This window comes from Salvelinus alpinus, chromosome 37, assembly GCF_045679555.1.
Source record: "Salvelinus alpinus chromosome 37, SLU_Salpinus.1, whole genome shotgun sequence".
Classification (NCBI taxonomy): Eukaryota; Metazoa; Chordata; class Actinopteri; order Salmoniformes; family Salmonidae; genus Salvelinus; species Salvelinus alpinus.
In genome coordinates, this window is record NC_092122.1 from 2884120 (window position 1) to 2901704 (window position 17585).

The 17585-nt window shown below is 43.2% G+C and overlaps 1 protein-coding gene across 2 annotated transcripts in view; it reads right to left on the reverse strand.

Annotated features, from left to right (window-relative positions):
* Positions 1–17585, reverse strand: part of LOC139565792 (copine-8) — a 124228-nt gene that overhangs the window by 65439 nt on the left and 41204 nt on the right. For both annotated transcript variants that reach the window (XM_071386361.1, XM_071386360.1), the window contains exons 2-5: positions 14976–15016; positions 11922–11968; positions 11264–11367; positions 6213–6252 (exon numbers count right to left, since the gene is read on the reverse strand). In XM_071386361.1, the coding sequence (XP_071242462.1) occupies positions 6213–6252; positions 11264–11367; positions 11922–11968; positions 14976–15016 (232 nt within the window). The remainder of the gene's footprint in view (positions 1–6212; positions 6253–11263; positions 11368–11921; positions 11969–14975; positions 15017–17585) is intronic.

Here is a 17585-nt window from a genome sequence, read left to right on the forward strand (position 1 = left end):
CCTGTTCAACCTCTCTTCGTATCTTTTGAGATCCGCAAAAATTGGAAAGCTGCCGCGGTCATCCCCCTCTTCAAAGGGGGAGACACTCTAGACCCAAACTGCTACAGACCTATATCTATCCTTCTCTACCTTTCTAAAGGTCTTCAAAAGCCAAGTTAACAAACAGATCACCGATCATTTCAAATCCCACCGTACCTTCTCCGCTATGCAATCTGGTTTCCGAGCTGGTCATGGGTGCACCTCAGCCACGCTCAAGGTCCTAAACGATATCATAACTGCCATCGATAAGAGACAATACTGTGCAGCTGTATTTATCGACCTGGCCAAGGCTTTCGACTCTGTCAATCACCACATTCTTATTGGCAGACTCAAGAGCCTTGGTTTCTCAAATGACTGCCTCGCCTGGTTCACCAACTACTTCTCAGACAGAGTTCCGTGTGTCAAATCGGAGGGCCTGTTGTCTGGACCTCTGGCAGTCTCTATAGGGGTGCCACAGGGTTCAATTCTTGGGCCGACTTTTTTCTTTGTATACATTAATGATGTCACTCTTGCTGCTGGTGATTCTCTGAACCACCTCCACGCAGACGACACCATTCTGTATACTTCTGGACCTTCTTTGGACACTGTGTTAACTAACCTCCAGACGAGCTTCAATGCCATACAACTCTCCTTCCGTGGCCTCCAACTGCTCTTAAATGCAAAATACAACTAAATGCATGCTCTTCAACCGATCGCTTTCTGCACCTGCTCGCCCATCCAGCATCACTACTCTGGAAGGTTGACTTAGAACATGTGGACAACTACAAATACCTAGGTGTCTGGTTAGACTGTAAACTCTGCTTCCAGACTCACATGAAGCATCTCCAATCCAAAATTAAATCTAGAATCGAATTCCTATTTCTCAACAAAGCATCCTTCACTCATGCTGTCAAAGATACCCTCGTAAAATTGACTATCCTGCCGATCCTTGACTCCGGCGATGTCATTTACAAAACAGCCTCCAACACTCTACACAGCAAATTGGATGCAGCCTATCACAGTGCCATCCGTTTGTCGCGAAAGCCCCATATACTACCCACCACTGTGACCTGTATGCTCTCGTTGGCAGGCCCTCGCTTCATATTCGTCGCCAAACCCACTGGCTCCAGGTCATCTATAAGTCTTTGCTAGGTAAAGCCCCGCCTTATCTCAGCTCACTGGTCACCATAGCAGCACCCACCCGTAGCACGCACTCCAGCAGGTATATTTCACTGGTCACCACCAAAGCCAATTCCTCTTTGGCCGCCTTTCCTTTCAGTTCTCTGCTGCCAATGACTGGAACGAAATGCAAAAATCACTGAAGCTGGAGACTCATATCTCCCTCACTAACTTTAAGCACCAGCTGTCAAAGCAGCTCACAGATGATTGCACCTGTACATAGCCCATCTGTAAATAGCCCATCCAACTTCCTCATCCCCATACTGTTAATAATAATAATAAATACTTTTTTTTGCTTCTTTGCACCCCAGTATTTCTACTTGCACATTCATCTTCTGCACATCTATCACTCCAGTGTTTAATTGCTAAATTGTAATTATTTCACCACTATGGCCTATTTATTTCCTTACCTCCCTTATCTTACCTCATTTTCACACACAGTATATATACTTTTTCTATTGTGTTATTGACTGTATGTTTGTTTATTCCATGTGTAACTCTGTGTTGTTGTTTGTGTCGCACTGCTTTGCTTTATCTTGATTGGTATGGATGGTTTTCTGAAGGGTTATGTCATTCCACAAACTCTAATTAACCTCCGGACATGCCCCCTCTACTGCCAACTCACCACACCTGAACTCATTCTGACAATCACCATTCCTCTCCCTTCCTCAGCAATAAATGTAGTTTGTTCCCATTTACATGTGTCCTTTTGATGTGCGCACCTGAGTTTAAATAAGTGCCTTTTCATGTGTTATTTAAGCAATAAGGCCCGAAGCGGTGTGGTATATGGCCAATATACCATAGCTAAGGGCTGTTCTTATGCACAACAACACGGAGTGCCTGGATACAGCCCTTAGCCGTGGTATATTGGTCATATCACAAAACCCAGAGGTGCCTTATTGCTATTATAAACTGTTTACCAACGTAATTAGAGCAGTAAAAATAAGTTGTCATACCCGTGGTATACGGTCTGATATACCACGGCTGTCAGCCAATCAGCATTCAGGGCTCGAACCACCCAGCTTATAATGGAAATTATATCATGCTAACTTTGCCAACTTCCTAGCATGTATATCTAACTATATATCTATCCATATACACTATATATACAGAAGTACACTACATGACAAAAAGTATGTGGACACCTGCTCATCGAACATCTCATTCCAAAATCATGGGCATTAATATGGAGTTGGTCCCCCTTTGCTGCTACAACAGCCTCCACTCTTCTGGGAAGGTTTTCCACTAGATATTGGAACATTGCTGTGGGGACTTGCTTCCATTCAGCCACAATGTTGAGCGATTAGGCCTGGCTCGCAGTCGGCGTTCCAACTCATCCCAAAGGTGTCCGACAATGCCCCCTGTGCAGGCCAATCAAGGCCCTCCACACCGATCTCGACAAACCATTTCTGTATGGACCTCGCTTTGTGCATGGGGGCATTGTCATGCTGAAACAGAGAAGGGCTTTCCCCAAACTGGTGCCACAAAGTTGGAAGCACAGAATATTCTAGAATGTCATTGTATGCTGTAGCATCAAGATTTCCCTTCACTAAACTTTACAGTTAGCACTATGTATTGGGGCAGGTAGCGTTCTCCTGGCATCCGCCAAACCCAGATACGTCCATTGGACTTCCAGAGAACACATTTCCACTGCTCCAGAGTCCAATGGCGCCTAGCTTTACACTACTCCAGCCGACGCCTGGCATTGCGCACTGTGATTTTAGCTTCTCTAGGGTAGGGGGCAGTATTCGGAATTTTGGATGAAAAGCATGCCCAAATTAAACTGCCTGCTTCTCGGGCCCAGAAGATATGATGATATGCATATAACTGGTAGATATGGATAGAAAACACTCTAAAGTTTCCAAAACTGTTAAAATAGTGTCTGAGTATAACAGAACTGATTTGGCAGGCAAAAACCTAAGAAAAATCCATTCAGGAAGTATTTATTTTGGGGTTTTGTAGTTTTCTATTCAATGCCATTACAGTATCCATTGACTTAGGACTCAAATTGCAGTTCCTATGCCTTCCACTAGATGTCAACAGTCTTTAGAAATTGTTTCAGGCTTGTATTCTGAAAAATGAGGACGTAAGAGCAGTCTGAATGAGTGGACCCTAAAGTGTCACAGAGCTTTTTCATGCGCGTGACCGAGAGAGTGCCTTTCTTGTTTACCTTTTATATTGACGACGTTATTGTCCGGTTGAAATATTATAATTTTTTAGGCTAAAAACAACCTGAGGGTTGAATATAAACATCGTTTGACATGTTTCTATGAACTTTACGGATACAATTTGGATTTTGTCTGCCTGTTTTGACTGCGTTTGAGACTGTGGATTACTGAAGAAAACACACAAACAAGACAGAGGTTTTTGGATATAAAGAGACTTTATCGAACAAAATGAACATTTATTGAGTAAATGAATGTCTGCTGAGTGCAACCATATGAAGATCATCAAAGGTAAGGGATATATTTTCTCTCTATTTCTGACTTGTGTAACTCTTCTACTTGGCTGGTTACTGTTTGTAATGATTTGTCTGCTGGGCTATGTTCTCAAATAATCCTAAGGTATGCTTTCGACGTAAAGCATTTTTTATATCTGGATTCACAAGAAGTTAATCTTTAAACCTATATAAAATATGTTTTGTTTTCTGAATTTTTATAATGAGTATTTCTGTATTTGAATTTGGCACCCAGCAGTTTCACTGGCTGTTGAAGAGGTGGGACGCTAACGTCTCACGTACCCAAGAGAGGTTAGGCTTGTGGGCAGCTGCTCGGCCATGGAAACCATTTCATGAAGCTCCCGACGAACAGTTATTGTACTGATGTTGCTTCAGAGGCAGTTTGGAAATCGGTAGTGAGTGTTGCAACCGAGGACAGACGATTTATTTGCGCTTCAGCACTCAGCGGTCTATGGACATTGCATGGCTGTGTGCATGGCTGTTTGGTCAGATGACGCAGATGCTAAGCTACAGGAATGTTTTTCTAGCAGACTGGAATATGTTCTGGGATTCATCCGATGACATTGAGGAGTATACGACGAGTCACCGACTTCAACAATAAGTGCATCGATGACGTTGTCCCCACAGCGACCGTACGTACATACCCGAACCAGAAACCATGGATTACAGGCAACATCCGCACTGAGCTAAAAGGTAGAGCTGCCTCTTTCAAGGAGCGGGACACTAACCCGGACGCCCTTAAGAAATCCCACTATGCCCTCCGACGAACCATCAAAGAGGCAAAGAGTCAATACAGGATCAAGATTGAATCCTACTACACTGGCTCTGACGCTCGTCAGATGTGGCTATTACGGACTACAAAAGGAAAACCCAACAGCGAGCTGCCCAGTGACATGGGACTACCAGACGAGCTAAATTAATTCTATGCGAGCAACACGGAAGCATGCATGAGAGCACCAGCTGTTCTGGACGACTGTGTGATCACGCTCTCTGTAGCCGATGTGAGTAAGACCTTTAAACAGGTCAATATTAAAAAGGTCACAGGGCCAGACGGATTACCAGGACGTGTACTCAGAGCATGCGCTGGCCAACTGGCAAGTGTCTTCACTGACATATTCAACTTGTCCCTGACTGAATCTGTAATACCTACATGTTTCAAGCAGACCACCATAGTCCCTGTGCCACAGAACGCCAAGGTAACCTGCCTAAATGACTACCGACCCTTCTGTAGCCATGAAGTGCTTTGAAAGGCTGGTCATGGCTCACAACACCATAATCTCAGAAACCCTGGACCCACTCCAATATGCATATTGCCCCAACAGATCCAGAGATGACGCAATCTCTATTGCACTACACAGCTCCCTTTCCCACCTGGACAAAAGGAATACCTATGTGAGAATGCTGTTCATTGACTACAGCTCAGCATTCAACACCATAGTGCCCTCAAAGCTCATCACTAATCTAAGGACCCTGGGACTAAACACCTCCCTCTGCAACTGGATCCTGGACAACACATCTGGCAACCTGATCCTCAACACGGGAGCCCCTCAGGGGTGTGTGCTTAGTCCCCTCCTTCATGACACCAACACCATCATTAAGTTTGCTGACCACACAACGGTGGTAGGCCTGATCACCGACAACGATGAGACAGCCTATAGGGAGGAGGTCAGAGACCTGGCAGTGTGGTGCCTCGAGTCTTCTTGTGTATGATGCTACAACCTTGGCACACCTGTTTTTGGGAAGATACTCTCATTCTTCTCTGCAAATCCTCTCAAGCTCTGTCAGGTTGGATGGAGAGCGTCAGGTGTGTTAGAGTTGGGCTGGTATGAAAGCCTGCACACATGCGACTCTTGCTCTAGGACTATTTCCATTCAACTTATTTTAATTAAATCTCTGAACAGGTGTCCAAGGCAAAAGTACAGAACTCAAACTCCTTGGGGGGAGCTAGCAGGCAGATACACATTAGTGGAATAGAATGGTGTGCAGAAGAGAGAATGGGACCACATGAATGAGCAATTCCCCGAGCGTGTGACAGGCACAGATAGGGTCCTCGTGGTAAGACTGCAGCGGGTAATATGCATCTCTTATTCTTGATTTTATAAGACAGATAAGATCAAAATAGATCCTATCGGGACGTGTGTGTGCGTGCCTGCCTACCGGTCTGCCTGTTTCTGTCTATCTCAATGTAAATAAAATAATATCATTATAAAAGAAGAATCAGGGTTTATTGTGTGTCAACATAGACAAACTGATGGCATTGTTACATGACATTACTGTTTTTATTCACAGCGATGACAATAGACAGGCGAGGGGCAGGGAGGGTAGAGAACACTCAGTGCATCACATGGAACTGAGAGCGAGCGAGTGCGTGCGTGAGCGTACAGTTACGCTAAAACACACTGCCTACCCAGGGGAGGTAACCCCACTATGAAATACTAAACCCAGTCATTACAGAACAGAGATTAACTACTGTAGTAAGGGGGTGCTAATGACAATAGGATGAACGCCCAAAGCGCACGCACACACACACACACACAGGGAAAGAAGAACGACTTACATGTTTCGACAGGTTGGCGCTCTTTGAGTCGACGTCGTACCTGGAGAAGAGAAACACACACTGTTAACGTGGCATGGAGATGACAGCAGTACAGCCGGGAGCAGCAGGTGATCTATAGAATGTGACACTCAGACCGCTCAGTAAATGTATAAAGCAATGATGTCACACAGAGTATTATTAAGTCTTCTTGTGCTTTTCAATAATTGTATAGTATCCTGAAATGTCGAAATGGATGACTCCCTGGCTGTAAAAGTGTTTGTGTGTGTGCTTGTATCCTTGTACCAATGCGGGTGTCTATCTGTGTCTGTGTGAGCCAGTTCGGGAAGGGGGTTCTTGTCCAACAGGGCTGCAATCAGCTGCAGTAATTTCACAGTCCAGTTCATGCTACACAGCTCCCAAAAATAGGCGTCTATTTTTTAGGTAATATTTGAAAGCTATTTTATGGAGACGGAGCCTCACGTAGTTGAGAGAAAAGCAGTGGAACAAAGACCCACTACTGTAGCCCCGGTGGTTTTTCTGACAAAGAGAACCATTACATTTAATCGAAACAAACCACCAAGGAGAAAGGACCAATGCTCGTCGGGCCCTGGTTAAAAGACAGTCTGCAGTGTTTCCCCTACATGCTAAATCGTGGCAGTAAAACATTTTCAGTGTTAACTTAAACTTAAACCATATATAAATTATGTAGAAAAGAAAATGGAGCACTGTATTTCTTTAAGAAGATCACCTTTGAGAACTAACAATCACCAAAATAAAAACTAGACTCAGAGAGAATCTAAAAATTACAAAATAACTAATGGCATGGAGCCCCCATTGATTTTGTTAGTCATTTAGATAGCATAAGCCATGGAAAAATGTGTATAATTACAGGAAATGTGCTTTTAACAACAAAATGGTCCTGTCACTTGTTTTGTTATACAGCTGAGACTATTGAAACATTGACCATTGAATTGCTTTCCAAATCCCACACTGGAGCTTTAACAACAAGGATGAGCAACACTGCTATACAACATCAGCCATAGAATCCATTTAAATGACATATTGGAACATCACCTCCCCACTATCACATAGGCCAGAAATAGACATAATTCTGTGTACAGAAAACATTATGTTATGTGTGCTTGAGGGGAAATTGTGTATTCAAACAGGTCAGTGTTTCATCCCCTATCATCTCTGTCCATGTTATCTCTACAGGATGGCCTTACTCAATTACATACATCAAACAACCAGTAGGCTCTGATTCTGTTGATAGGAGATGAGGGAATATCTCTCTCTGTGTGATACTCGTGGGTCTCTGGGCTCTAGTCCTGTGCCAGCCTCCCCTAACACACACAGACACACTCTCCCCGTCTAGCAAGCAGGACAGATTATGTGGCATACTGCCACTGTCAGGGAGATGGGATGGTGTGTTGTCAGAATGAGCTCTGGGATGTTTGTTATGTAACTCACAAGGCACTAGAGGCACAGCAGCTCTGATGTTCTATGCCATTGAACAGATCACTTACATTCATGAAAACAGAATTTCCTGAGACACACAGCACAAGGCAAGTGTGTTGTATTTATTCAGCTGCCAAAACTGCCCCACAACACCTAACACACACACACAAACACAGACTACCACGTGTGTGCGTGCGCATATTTGTGTACATTGTTTCTCCATGATGTACAGTATGTCTGTGTGTGTGTTTGCGTGTGTGCGGGTGTGCGTAGGGTTGTTGCCGTATTAGCGCCACACTGGCAGTCATGAGTCATGACCGCAGTTTTATTCTATGTGACCGCTGAGTCACGGTAATCTCCTTTTATGCACTCTGGACATGTGTTGGTAGTACCCAACTGGCTAATGATCATCAGGTCTCTAATGGCCTGGTACTCAGGGCTCTATTGTCCCTCTAACCACTCTGACATCAATGCAAGTGCCAATGGAAAAATCACATCAAACACTTATCATTAAAACAATATCGTGATTTTAAAACTCACCTCCCTGTGATGATCAATTTGAGGAAAGAAGTTCAACAACAGGTTGAAACTGAGTTGGAAAACATGTTTGTTGTTTCAAAGCCTAACAGAACAAAGTGGACTGTGTTTTCTAAGGTGATGATTCATTCAAAACACCCATAAGCATATTAGAGCTTATGCATCTGCATAGGCCTATACTGCATATGAGCCCAAGCCTGAAAAGAACCCGGAATTAAGATCATGAATATGCATTTATACAATACATAGCCTACCGCATATTATACACAGCAAAAAAACACAAGGACTATATATATATATATATAGTTGTCCTGAGCTCAGTAAAAACTCCTGTCCCCCCCTCTCATTAGAGTGAGAGAATTGTAATGTCACGCGTGTCGGTTCTCGTCATCAGGGTAAAAACAACATCATTACACACACACACACACACAAACAGTCATGAATCAGTAGAGATGTACACTACATGACCAAGAGTATGTGGACACCTGCTCGTCGAACATCTCATTCCAAAATCATGGGCATTAATATGGAGTTGGTCCCCCTTTGCTGCTATAACAGCCTCCACTCTTCTGGGAAGGCTTTCCACCAGACGTTGGAACATTGCTGCGGGGACTTGCTTCCATTCAGCCACAAGGGCATTAGTGAGGTCAGGAACTAATGTTGGGAGATTAAGCCTGGCTCGCAGTCGGCATTCCAATTCATCCCAAAGGTCTTCAAAAGCAGATGAGGTCAGGGCTCAATGCAGGCCAATCAAGTTCTTCCACACCGATCTCGACAAACCATTTCTGTATGGACCTCGCTTTGTGCATGGGGGCATTTTCATGCTGAAACAGAAAAGGGCCTTCCCCAAACTGTTTCCATAAAGTTGGAAGCACAGAATCGTCTAGAATGTCATTGTATGCTGTAGTGTTAAGATTTCCCTTCACTGGAACTAAAGGGCCTAGCCCGAACCATGAAAAAAAGCCAAGACTATTATTCCTCCTCCACTAAACTTTACAGTTGGCACTATGCGTTGGGGCAGGTAGCGTTCTCCTGGCATCCGCCAAACCCAGATTTGTCCATTGGACTGCCAGATGGTGAAGCGTGATTCATCACTCCAGAGAACGTGTTTCCACTGCTCCGGAGACCAATGGCGCCTAGCTTTACACTCCTCCAGCCAACGTTTGTCATTGCACATGGTGGTCTTGGCGCTTGTGTACAGTTGCTCGGCCATGGAAACCCATTTCATGAAGCTCCCGACGAACAGTGTTGCAAATGAGGACAGATGATTTTTTACACATTACGCGCTTAAGCACTCAGCAGTCCCGGTCTGTGAGCTTGTGTGGCCTACCACTTCACAGCTGAGCCGTTGTTGCGCCTAGACATTCGTCAACGGTGTGGCTGAAATAACTGAATCGATTAATGTGGAGAGGTGTCCACATACAGTTGAAGTCGGAAGATTACATACACTTAGGTTGGAGTCATTAAAACTCGTTTTTCAACCACTCCACAAATGTCTTGTTAACAAACTATAGTTTTGGCAAGTCGGTTAGGACATCTACTTTGTGCATGACACAAGTAATTTTTCCAACAATTGTTTACAGACAGATTATTTCACTGTATCACAATTCCAGTGGTTCAGAAGTTTCCATACACTAAGTTGACTGTGCCTTTAAACAGCTTGGAAAACTCCAAGAATGATGTCATGGCTTTAGAAGCTTCTGATAGGCTAATTGACATCATTTGAGTCAATTGGAGGTGTTCCTGTGGATGTATTTCAAGACCTAGCGTCAAACTCAGTGCCTCTTTGCTTGACATCATGGGAACATCAAAAGAAATCAGCCAAGACCTCAGAAAAAAAATGGTAGACCTCCACAAGTCTGGTTCATCCTTGGGAGCAATTTCAAAATGCCTGAAGGTACCACGTTCATCTGTACAAATAATAGTACGCAAGTATAAACACCATGGGACCACACAGCCGTCATACCGCTCAGGAAGGAGTCGCTTTCTGTCTCCTGGAGATGAACGTACTTTTGTGCAAAAAGATTTTAAAAAATCAATCCCAGAACAACAGCAAAGGATCTTGTGAAGATGCTGAAGGAAACAGGTACAAAAGTATCTACATCCACAGTAAAAACAAGTCTTAAATCGACATAACCTGAAAGGCCGCTCAGCAAGGAAGAAGCAACTGCTCCAGAACCGCCATAAAAAAGCCATACTACGGTTTGCAACTGCACATGTGGACTAAGACCGTACTTTTTGGAGAAATGACCTCTGGTCTGATGAAACAAAAATAGAACTGTTTGGCCATAATGACCATCGTTATGTTTGGAGGAAAAAGGGGGGAGGCTTGCAAGCCGAAGAACACCATCCCAACCGTGAAGCACGGGGGTGGCAGCATCATGTTGTGGGGGTGCTTTGCTGCAGGAGGGACTGGTGCACTTCACAAAATAGATGGCATCGTGAGTAAGGAAAATGATGTGGATATATTAAAGCAACATCGTAAGACATCAGTCAGGAAGTTAAAGCTTGGTCGCAAATGGGTCTTCCAAATGGACGATGACCCAAGCATACTTCCAAAGTTGTGGCAAAATGGCTTAAGGACAACAAAGTCAAGGTATTGGAGTGGCCATCACAAAGCCCTAACCTCAATCCTATAGAAAATGTGTGCGCATAACTGAAAAGGCGTGTGCGAGCAAGGAGGCCTAGAAACCTGACTCAGTTACACCAGTTCTGTCAGGAGGAATGGGCCAAAATTCATGGGCCAAAAATGGGCCAAAAAGCTTGTGGAAGGCTACCCAAAATGTTTGACCCAAGTTAAACAATTTAAAGGCAATGCTACCAAATATTAAATTGAGTGTATGTAAACTTCTGACCCACTGGGAATGTGATGAAAGAAATAAAAGCTGAAATAAACCATTCTCTCTACTATTATTCTGACATTTCACATTCTTAAAATAAAGTGGTGATCCTAACTGACCTAAGACAAGGAATTTTTACTTGGATTAAATGTCAGGAATTGTGAAAAACTGAGTTTAAATGTATTTGGCTAAGGTATATGTAAACATAGGCACATGCAAATATTTAGTTTTACTTACAGGTCAAATCTCAGATTCTGTCGTTCCTCAAAGAAATAATCCAAGATGAATTTACGAACAAACTCTGGGTTGAGTGTGTTTTCAATCACCTCTGTCCTTCCAAACTTGAGAGAGAGGATGAAAAGGTTGAGGGTCAAAAGCATGCAAGATATTTCCTTCAATTTAAAATGGGGGGTATTTGACAGACTACATTCGTGACATGCAATTGATTTCTAATGGCGAGAGAAATTAATTGACCGTGCTCGAAAAATGTGATCTCAATTCCAAATAAATGAATGTATAAAATATTGAGAATTCATTACTTGAGAGTGACATTACTGATGTCAGAGGCTGCCTCCCAAATGGTACCCTATTTCCTATATAGTGCACTACGTTTGACCAGGGCCCATATGTAGGAAATAGGATGTCATTTGGGACACAGTAATACATGCACAGAAACCTAACACCGCTATCTATAGGGGTTATATGGGTCTGATATTTCAGTATTATTAATCATAGGAGAAAATATTCAGAGATGGGGAATCTAACCGAGTTATGATTGGGTTGAGGATTCATTTCATCATTTACTTGTATAAATATTGACGTTTGAGTGCCTGAATATCAGGCCTTTTCAATTCAGTCTCTGGTGTACTGTGTAGGCTAACTGAAGGGGACTTACCTCTCTCCACTCCTTATTGCTGATGCCTTGTGTGTACAGAACGCATACTAGATGAAGAAGGAGTAACACAGAAGAAGCAGGTTAAACAGGGGACCCTGCGTGACCTTTTGAGTGTGAGGGAAAATGCATTACGGGGTTACAAACATAGGAGGAATGGTTTATCAACAACATAAAGCTCTAGTGGGAAGAAAACTGAGCTCATTCCTGGTGTACTTTTTTCAGTAGGGCTTTTGAGAATGCACGGCATAATAAGCTCCTGTTGAGTTAGTGACACACACACACACACACCTACATTTAATCACTTACTCAGCAGCCCCGAGGAGACCTGAAGCCAATTAGCCTCTGTTCATATGCCTCTTAAAGAGAGAGAGGGAAGAGAGGAATGTAGCGAACATAAGAGGAGCCTTTGTCCCTCTCTCTCTCCCCGTCTCTCGCTATCCCGTCTCTGCCTCACTCCCACTAGCACTCCATTTCTCTCCCTCTCCCTTCATTTTCAAAGGCACGTCCAAAGAGAGATACACGACCTTTAAGTCTCACCTGAGACCTGAGAAGAAAAGGCCAGAGTTGTCCCCCTATCCCTCCTGTCCCCTGGTCTTTCCTGTACCCTCTCGCTGCCCACTGAAGCAGCTTAATGCTGGGAGACTTGAGCAGCAGCACTCAGCATGATTAAGATGGCCACTCAGCACAAGTGCCTCCTTACATGAATGTTTATGGCCCTGGACCTGGCTCATCATCATATCATCATTAGTCACAAAGCCTCCTTCTCCCTAATCTTCGCCACAGATCCCAAACTGGAATATGAATAAATCTGCCTTGAGAATATGACTCGTGACATATGAGCGGAGTCACTGTCTAACGAGGCGTGAGAAGGAAGACGACCTGTTTCTATTTTTGGGCTGGAGTTGTGGAGGGGAGAGGAGAGATGGGGAGACTAAGATACAGCATTGAGAAATGCTGAATATATAGAGATCAGCAACAAAACAATGTTGATGACAAGTTTGACACACACTGATATCAAGTACAGGAATGCGTGTGTATGTGTGTGTGTGTGTGTGTGTGTGTGTGTTGTGCTCACGTCATGAGACATGCATAAAGAAAGGAAGAAAAAAAAGACTTACAGAAATTCATGCAAGGCTAGTGGAATATAAGAATGTCAAGACAGGCAGAAAAAGCAGACAAAAGGCCTGAAAGAAAAGAAAAACAGAAAGATGGAGAGCATGTGTGAGGCATTCCAACCAGAGAGAGAGAAAGAGCAAGAGAGAAAAGGCAACAGTGCCACAACAACACAAAACCATTAACCACATGACTTATTAATACACAGTGATTCATCGGTAAAATATGACATAATAACATACATACATACCAGTGGAGGCTGCTGAGGGGAGGAGGGCTCATAATAATGGCTGGAACGGAGTCAATGGAACGGTATCAACCACATGGAAACCACGTCTTTGATGTGTTTGATACCATTCCATTGACTCCATTCCTTATTTTGAGCCCTCAGCAGCCTCCACTGATAGATACATACATCGCGCAGACCCCCTTCATTATATATTTAGTTATCGTAATGGCTTTTGCACTAACCCTCTTGCACTGGCTCTATGCACACAATATGAAAAGGCATATGCATAAGCATGGTAGTAATTGAAAAGGGAACAGTTTGGTCTAATAATTTTACCATAATCTCCAAAGTTGAGGACACAACAGCTCACACCCCTGAATCCAAATATCACACTGTAGATTTCATCATGTGCATTTTACGTGTATTGTACATTTCGCCACATTTGTTGATAACGAAATCTGAGGATACTCTGAATACATTCAGTAAGGTTAGAAGAACATTCCTGAAAAATGTGGGGTAGGTGCAACAAAAAATAAAGCAATGACAAAGAATTGAGTGAGAGGACTAATTGGTGTTTCCAAGTGGCCACACACCTCTCCAAAGTGTGCACAGTTCCTTAGTAATTTCAATGCACCTTTATGACTCAAAGAAGATTCTTCAACTATAAGTGGCTTTTTACACTTGTAGTTGTTTTGGTTGGAACACAACCCTGCATCCCCATCATCACACAATTACTAATCATCCAAAAACTGCCCGTTATAAAATCGCAAAGGAGTCATGCGTGCATTCAGTTGTGTGTTCCACAGCTAATTTTCTTCACAACAGACATAGGCTCATTCTGTTCTGAACAACCCAGGGTATGACGCCATGTCATCTTGTAACTGTATATCAACCATAGTGATCATAAATGTTGACACTGTATATGACAAGAGTTTTATGATATATGAAGTGCACATTTGGACTCACGGGTGTTTTGCTTGATTATATGACATCCAAGTGGTATTGTTATAATCCTCAACGTCTCATCTTTCAAAATACATCGAGTTCCCTCACTCAGACAACAAAAAAACGTGCAAAAGTTGCCCAATTAACAGGAGGGATGGGCGCAAGTTCAGAGCGGCTATTAGTCAAAACTCGTACAACGCAAAGCCTGAGTTTTGATGGCCTTTGATGCCGTTCCAATTTAGGGGCTTATCAGTGCCCAAATCTGCCATTTTCACCCCGTATATGGGTACGAGTGTAAAGGACTACCAATTCTCATACGAAAAGTTCTAATGATGATTTTGGGAAACCGGGCCCAGACAGAGAGAGGAGGTTGGATAGGGAGTGTGAGGATGGGTTAAAACAGATTAGGTCTTGGCTTGGGGCATAGAGAGGGGTTAAATGATTTAACAGCAGGGTTGGGGTCAATTTCGTTTCAATTCCAGTCAATTCAGGAAGTACACTGAAATCCCAATTCTCTTCATAGCTTTTCAAGGAGGAAGAATTTGAATTGTTATTTGGTAAACTTTCTGAATTGACTGGAATTGAAATGGAATTGACCCCAATCCTGCTGAACGGGATATAAAGCTTGTTGGAGATGTTTCAGGAGAGCAGAGCTTCAGGAAGCCCCCAGGCACACTCACCATTTATACAGAAACATTGACATGGAACAGGTATTAACAGTGACATTGTGGAACTAACAAATAAACAGAAAACCATAGTGATCTTACTTGGGTCTGATTTGGAGAAGGTGTCCATGTCCAGTAGATTTCTGTGAAGAGAAAAAACAAACAGGAGGGAGTGAGGTGTGAATAAGTAAAACTGACACCACGTTGCTTCGTTAAACACAAATAGACGCTGATTGTCTCATTAAGGCTCTCGTTAGTTAAGGCAGGGAACACCGTTGGGGATAGATACAGGATAGCGTCTCAAATGGCAACCTATTCACTAATAAAAAACAGCTTCTATCTCAAGGCCATCAGACTGTTAAAAAGCCATCACGAACACAGAGAGGCTGCTGCCTACATACAGACTTGAAATCATTGGCCACTTTAATAAATTGATCACTAGTCACTTTAATAATGACACTTTAATGATGTTTACATATCTTGCATTACTCATCTCATATGTATACACTGTATTTTATACCATCTATTGCATCTTGCTATGACGCTCTGTCATTGCTCACCCATATACGTATATATTCTCATTCCATTACTTAGATTTGTGTGTATTAGGACCTTTTTGTGGAATTGTTAGATTACACGTTAGATATTTCTGCATTGTCGGAAACTAGAAGCACAAGCATTTCGCTACACTCACAATAGCATCTGCTAACCATGTGTATGTGACCAATATAATGTGATTTAATAGTACACTATTAAAAGGGCTCTGGTCAATAGGGTACCATTTGGGAAGAGAGACATGAGCGTCATGCTCTGATTGGCTAGGAGATGAGGCCTGTAAACGAGGCTTTGCTGTAGCAGCCGTTACAGAGCGGAGTGTGTCTCGCTCTTGTCAGGCTTATTAGCAGACAGAGGCAGCCATGAAATGCACACGGCCAGTGCTGTTTAAAAGCCCCACCCATTATGATCAGTAAAACCTTCTATATCATGATACTCAGGGGGGGGGGGGGGGGGGTTATAATGAAGTCATCATCAGTGATCAAGGACACCTTCTGTGCACCTCCCCTTTGGATGGGGCCGCCTTCCAACCCCCTAGAGAATCATCAGTCAATTAAACTGTTAATTTACATTAAAACAGACAAACTACCCCTAAGCCCCTGCATACACACAACGCATAAACACCTTCAAACCCCACTGGAATCAATGACTCATTTACAAACAAAATAACCTTAACCCCCACCCCGCCTTTAAATTATAACTCCACAGCCAATGACAGATCTTACACTAGTCATTGAGCATTTATACGTTGGAGAATATTCATTAAATAAATAGGGCTGGGAAGACTAATTTCAATCAGGGGATTTGGGGAATACAGTTACCTCTAATATAATTGAGCTATTCTTTAGTGAATTCGCTGGAGTGATTCCGACACCGATCCATTCATCCTATAAGATCAGGATTGGAGGAAGGGATGGGGTGATGGATGAGTGAGGGAACGAGAGATGAGATACAGTAAGTGACTCCTCTGCCATGGCTTGGAAACGTTAACCTCTACGGGGTCGGTGTCCCTAAACCGGGAAGGTTGTTGCAAACGTGCACTAATGTGACTAGAGAATGTTGTATACAACAGCCAACTTTCCGGGACATAGACATGTCTTATATGGGCAGAAAGCTTACATTCGTGTTAATCTAAGTGCAGTGTCCAATTTACAGTAGCTATTACTGTGAAACAATACCATGCTATTGTTTGAGGAGAGTGTACAACAAAACACTTATCAAGGCAACTGGTTTGACACATTCACCTCTTTAGGTAAATAATGTACTTGATTTCAGTAATCTTGCTCTGATTTGTCACCCTGAGGGTCCCAGAGATAAAATGTAGTAGTTTTGTGGATTTTTTTTTTTAAAGGGTGCGGGAGAACTACCCTTCTCTCCTCCTGACCTGCTGGTTCATGTCCCATTGAACTATCCCCGACACTTACTGAGCTGTATAAAGGTGATGAAAGGTCAGAAAATGCTGTCCTGTTCCACTTTATTCCGTTAAAGCCCAGGGATCAGCAGAGGCTTTGGACTGCTGTAGAACAGGAGGGAACACTGATCTTTCTGAGTCCATGCCTTCCTGTTTCCAGTTACCCGTGTTGCTCACTGACTCGCTCACTTTGCCAGTGAGTGTATGTGTGTGTGTGCATGGATCCCTGTGTGTGTGTGTGTGTGTCCATGTCTTATAGAGTCTAAAAGCTGCAGAGTCTATAGTATGGTCTGCGCGGTCGTGACGGCATTTTAAAACCAGGTTTCCTTCCTCATAGCAGGAGATAAATATTTTAGCCAGACTGTGTTGGCTGGTTACATCACTGAGACTGGCCCTTTGGTCCTCGCTGTGTGTAATGGGCCCCTGGGTTCCCCCTGTGTGTGTGTGTGTGTGCGTGCCTCAGCATTAGGGCTGTGTCGGGCATGACATTTTCTCAGCCGGTGATTGTCAAGCAAATAACTGCCGGTCTCACGGTAATTGACCATTAATTCCCACAAACACGTTCAGCATCTCCTGGCTTCCAGACATTTGGAACAACTACATTTAAAAAAGTTTAATACATCTATTTAATATAGCCCACACCATCACAACAAATCCATTATTTATTTTAGACAGATCTAAAAAGACACCTAGTATATTTCAGAAGAACGGAATAGTTGTTCTTATGTTAGGCCCTGAGCTGGCTA